The 5,898-nt window shown below is 33.0% G+C and overlaps 1 protein-coding gene across 1 annotated transcript; it reads right to left on the bottom strand.

Moving 5' to 3' along the window:
- Window positions 1–551: 551 nt before the first annotated feature.
- On the bottom strand, window positions 552–5,406 carry LOC132170572 (GDSL esterase/lipase At5g33370-like). The gene is made up of 5 exons (XM_059581594.1): window positions 5,091–5,406; window positions 4,863–4,990; window positions 3,669–3,911; window positions 2,041–2,293; window positions 552–969 (listed from the first exon to the last, which is right to left on the bottom strand). The coding sequence occupies exons 1-5, from the start codon at window positions 5,323–5,325 to the stop codon at window positions 737–739; spliced, it is 1,092 nt and encodes a 363-aa protein (XP_059437577.1). The 5' UTR covers window positions 5,326–5,406; the 3' UTR covers window positions 552–736.
- Between the last annotated feature and the right edge of the window lie 492 nt (window positions 5,407–5,898).

Raw genomic sequence — 5,898 nt, 5'->3', positions numbered from 1 at the left:
TTGAGTAGCATTTATTTTTTTTGAAACCCTAGGTGATATTTTCGAACAGTTGAAGTTGAGAGAATAAAAAATAAAATAAAATAAAATAATTTTTTAAACAAAAAGTATTTCTAACATTTTAAAAATTACATATAATAATATAACATTAGTATCCTTATCTACATATCTTTAAACCACTATTTGGGTGGTTCTAGATAGGTTTATAAAAAGCAAATCCTGCCTATTGGGATGATAGGAAAAAGGTCGACCATTAGCCTTAATGATGGGTGGAGCCTAGCACTAGCAGGCCGGCCAATTATACCCTCTACCAATAATTCCATAGAATGAAATAGTCTTTGTTAAGAGCCGACAGAAATTTCCTCCAAATCTATAGATTTATAAAAAGTAAATCCTGCCTATTGGGATGTTAAGCTTAGAGCCTCAGAACAGCGTACTAAAATGACTTGCTTATCTTGAAGATCGATCGCTTTCTCAGCCGCCTGTCCCCACAATCAGGAGCAGCCAACTTTTGAAATGAATAAAGACAAAGCTTAACATATGTAGACCATATATAAAGTAAGCAGTAAGCACTAATGATTTTATTTATTAGCCCCAAAAACTATATATGAATCTGAAACATCGTACTCTACACAATTTCCATGATAAGAAAGACAATATAATTAATAACCACCCAATTTCAAACTAACATGAATACATAAAAAGATCTAAAGACGTGATTTGTAAGAGCAAAAGACGATCAGGTCCTGGAGTCGACGGCCAGAAGGGTGCTGAGATTCATTGGGTTGATGTACTTGGTGGATCCAGTCATGATTGTTTGTACGATGATCCTGTTGGCCCTTTCAGATGGATGAAATGGATCCCAAAAAGCATAAATGTCTCTGTTCGGGCACAGGTTGGACGCCGGCGTGCATAGTCCGATCCCGTTGTATGGCCCTTGCCCGCAGCATGCTATCTTTGATGTTACAAATCCTACAAAACCATCACAATCATCTTCTTATTCATCTCTTACTGCTTCACACTTCAGACTACTCAAACATGTACAAACCCTACTTCTGCAACTAGGGGTGCCGGAGCTAGATTTTTAGGTTTGAGATGGACAAAACTATATAAAAAAAAATGTTTTTAAGGGAATATTTTAAAAATAAAAAATTAAGGGGGAAGTTTTAAAATTTTGGAGGACCAATCCCTACCAAACCTTCACTTGGGTCCGCCACCCCTATTTGCTGGCAGCTATAGATTCGGCCTCTGTTTTCTAAACCCTAAAGTGAAAGTTTCAACCAATTCTTAATTCTTTTTTTTTTTCATAATAATTAGTTAAGACTGATACGCTAGCATTGTGGAATAGTTGTGGGATAAAAATATAATTTTCAGCATTACTCGTCTCTAAGTTAAATTTTTAGAATAATATTAATATTATTTTGTAGACTCTTGTACAACTGCCATACAACAAAATGACGTGACAGTAAAAATCAGTACTTATAAAACAAAAAATTAAGTGTTAATCTAAAAACTAATTTTTACTCACATTGTTCAATTTTACGAAAGTTGCATAGATTTTTATTATGAAACATGAGAGTTAAAATACCTAGCATTTTTTCAAAAGAATGATGTGACAGTAAAAATTTGACAGATGTGATATTATTTCATGCATGCTTTTATTTATTAAAATAATAAATCCCATAATAGTGACACATCAATTCTAAACCAAATTTTTGAGAAAAGTATTAAAAACCTAGCATTAATTCTTGTTATTTTTAAGCCACCCTAACTTAATCTGGCATTTACTCCCGGTGGCCCCACAAATTCCCTCTTCAATACAACATTTCTGCCTCCTCTGCGTATGTGTGACAGTGTGAGTCGTTGTGTCACATTAATTATTAATTCTTGAATCGCGTTCTGTGCATAATATTTGATCCACCAAGACTCATTATATATAATAAAATATAAAATATTCAATATTCTTAAAAAATAACTTAATTTGCTGCAAAGTATAATAAATTATTTATGGAGGCCAGGTTGAGATGCATGCATAGTACGTACCATAAGCTCCAGGATTGCTAACAAAATCCATGTGCATGTCAAAAGCATTTCCGAAAACGAACACATCCGACCCAATCTCTCTGTTAAGTTGATTAAGCAGTTGAGCCACTTGTGGGTTGAACAAGTTTGTGGCTCGTTGCAGCTCCTCCGAGCACTCACCATTTCTGCTACGCATGGCCAGCTCCGCCGGAACACAGCCCAGCGGTCCTGTACCTGTCACCAAAACCCTCCGTGCTCCCAGCTCGTATATTCTCTGCATATTCAAACACAAGCCGATCGATCAATCTCAATAAGTTAATAACATAACACTTATATATATATATATATATATATATATATATATCAGTGTTATGTTATTTAGGATGCTTATGTATTAATTGCCATATAACTCTGACGTGGTAACCTAAAGACTTGGTGTTGGTTGGTGACCAAGGCTTTAATAGTGGCAGAATCGTTGTTGGCCTCACCAACCAAATTGTCTTACAATAACTCCAAGCTGCCTCCCTCACGTACATCACATAAATATGAGTCATAAATAATCATAAATGCGTCCCCACTCACCATTATTATTTTCTTCCTACTTTCGTGTGACCTTCGTGTTGAGTCTCTCGACTACCATTTATGGTTTTACAACCGTGTTCGACAATGGATCAGAGAAAAAGGGTGTGAAACACTGTCGTAGTAAATTTGATTAATATAAGAGAAAAAAATAAGAATTAAAAAGTGAAAAAATTTATTTCGTAATAATTTTTTTATTTAAATAGTAATAAAAAGTGATTCATGTAATATAAAAAGTAAAAATATTAGAATTGATTTTAAAAAAAAAAATTTGGTTTTTCCGTCGGTCCGGTCCGGTCCGATCCTTTGTCAAACACAGCCGCAATGAATTAAACTCAAATTGTGAAATATGGTGTTATAAATGGATTAGGATTTTCTATAATTTCTATAAAATTATAGATTCTCAAATTACATTATTTAAACTGTTTTTATGTATTAAAACGCTTAAAAAATGTTATACATTAAAAATGTGGCATATTATCGAGGTAACCAAAAATAATTTCCTTTCGAAAAGGTTCTTCTTCACTTTTGTAAAAACGCTTCTTCTTTATAAAATTAAAAGATAATTTTTTGGTCAAATCTTTTTTACAACATAGATCGTAAGAACGTAATAAAAATATACTTAATTCACAACTGAAAATATATCACATTTTCAATAGGTGATAATTTTCAAGAGTTTCGATGCCTAACAATAATCAAAAGCATGCAATTTGAGAATCTACTATATTTTTTCTAAAATTGTAGAGGATCCTAATTCGTCATAAATGGCATATTTTAACCAACTTTCTTTTTTTGGTTTTCATAAAATGATTGACGCTAAAAGTTAGGTTAACCAGTATGCTATGTCTGCCACTCATACATAAATGAGTAGGAAAAGTAGCATTAGTCGACATGAAAATAGGGTTATGTTCTACATTAGTCATTTCAAGAGTATAAAATACTAATTAATAATTATTTTAGTTTTTTTTTTAATATTTATAACATGTAATCTAATATTGAAGGAATTATCAAAATATTAATTCAATTAAAAGTGATTATTGTAACAATATAACATAAATATAATTAATTACCATTAAAAGTTTTCGGTACTCCGAAACGACATAGACAACGTAGTCCGGGAGAGCAAATTGGCGAGATCTTGCGGAGAAGGGGACCAAGTAGTAGTTGTTCACAAAGTCGTTGCCTCCTACGGTGATGAGGACCAGCGCGTCGTTTACAATCTGCTTAGCTTGGTCGGCTCCGACGAGAGCGCTCAACCGTTGTTGGTATTGTTGAAAGTACAACAGTTGTTGGTACATTCGGATTATGTATAGCTGCAAATTAAACAAACAATTTTCATAATTTAATTTTATGATAAAAAAAAATAAAAATAAAAAACTAGAATGCTATATGACTGCAGTACAATTAGAATATTGTGGTATTGAAAAATTAGTCATTGGATTTTGTCTTTTTTACAAGTGCTGATCTAAGGTTATAACTTATTTTCACTGTCACATCATAAAGTTTTATCACACTCGTTGTATAGTAATTTTTCTTTTACAAGTGTTGATCTAAAGGATACAATATTTACTGCCATATCGTCAAGTTGTATTACAGTCGTATAACAATTTTTCTCTTACAAGTGCTTATCTAAGGCTATAACTCATTTTTACTGTCACATCATAAAGCTTTATCACATTCGTATAATAATTTTTCTTTTACAAGTGCTGATCTAAGGGTTACAATATTCACTGCCATATCGTCAAGTTGTATTACAGTCGTATAACAATTTTTCTCTTACAAATGCTGATCTAAGGGTTACTTTCACTACCATATCGTCAAGTTGTATTACAATTTGTATAACAATTTTTCTTTTACAAGTGTTACCTAAAGGTTACTTTGACTGCTACATCGTTAAGTTGTATTACAGTCATATAGCAATATACTAAATATTATTAATAAAACATAGAATAATATTAAGTATTACACTTTCATTATATAATTACTCTAATCAGACTGAGCTAATATGATACTACTCATCGGTCTTTGTATAAGCCCTTAAAAAAATAAAAAATAAATTCAAAAGTTGACGAATAGTTGAGTGAGGCTGACTGAGATAAAAGTGGAGATAAATAGGTAGTATTTAGTATTACTCGAAAATATAAGTTATCTTATCCGATAAAACAGAGTAAAATTACAGTGTTACTTTGAAAATGAAAACAATAATAATAATAACAACAAAAATCCAACAGAACAATAACAATAATTAGTTTGCTTTGGCTTACAAATTGGACTCCGGTGTCGTTGAGAATTCCAATCCCAGCAGAAGCAAAGTTAGCACCGACAAGCAGTCTTTCTCCGGTGAGCTGTGGGCTCAAGTACGGCAACGTGGTTTCCGCGCCCATTTGCTCACCTGACAAAACATGTAGCATAACATTAATCAAGTAATAAAACGACATATAGTTCAGTAAATAACACAAATATTAATTAATGTATGTAGAGTAGAACCCTACTGATAATATCCGGGATGTTAAGCCCGTTTGAAAAACGACCGGTAGCTCTGTGAGTCGGAGAGTCAATGCCATAAGGGTAGGAGTCGGCGCGGGCAGTGGTGGCGAGGTAGTCGTTGTTGCCATTATCAACCAAAGAATCGCCGAAAACAAAGAAAGCTCGAGCCTCGGCTCGGGAAGAAAAACTAGTCAAAGTTAGAAGCAGAGAAAGAAAACCCAGAAAGCTTATGCTTTCCATTGAAATGGACTTGCAAGCTAGAAGCTGGAGGAGACAGCCCTTTTGTGTAGACTAGCAAGCAAGCCAACTCGTGAGTGAGTGAATACGTACCCGTGGCTTTATATAAAGCTCCATTATGCGTATCACATTAAATTGTTTGTGCTACCACCACCACCACTGGATAGAGACAAGGAGTAAGAGAATCTTGGTGAAGTAATTTTATTTTTTATTTTTTATTTTTTTTGCATTGTTGAGTACTATTCAATATTCATCATGACGTCTTGAATTTTCCATTTCGATTGATAAATGTGACAGTCTAGCAATGGGTAATATATCTGTCGGAATTTATCTTTATTATTCAATTCGTCTAATAAAAAGTTGTTAGTGAAAATTTTTGTGAAGTTATATTAATTAAAAAAAAAAAAACATGAAATTAACTACATATATCGCTTAAATGGGAATTGCCTTAATTATCACTTAACTCTAGGGGCCGTTCTCCATCCCGTGCGTGAAGTCAACACTCAAGACACATTAAGAGTCAAACCTTTTTGTTTATTATTTTATTATTTTTTGTTTTCTTTCGATTTAATTGTT

The sequence above is a fragment of the Corylus avellana genome, chromosome ca2, assembly GCF_901000735.1.
Source record: "Corylus avellana chromosome ca2, CavTom2PMs-1.0".
NCBI lineage: Eukaryota > Viridiplantae > Streptophyta > Magnoliopsida > Fagales > Betulaceae > Corylus > Corylus avellana.
Note: the sequence above shows the minus strand (reverse complement) of the source record. Positions and strands in the feature narration are given on the sequence as shown.

Excerpts from the sequence above, each read along its gene's own strand:
- LOC132170572 (XM_059581594.1), bottom strand. The coding sequence starts at position 5,325 with ATGGAAAGCATAAGCTTTCTGGGTTTTCTTTCTCTGCTTCTAACTTTG. Across the intron at positions 3,912-4,862 it reads ACGACACCGGAGTCCAATTT|CTATACATAATCCGAATGTA; the intron begins GTAAGCCAAAGC and ends TTTAATTTGCAG. Across the intron at positions 2,294-3,668 it reads AGTACCGAAAACTTTTAATG|AGAATATACGAGCTGGGAGC; the intron begins GTAATTAATTAT and ends TTGAATATGCAG.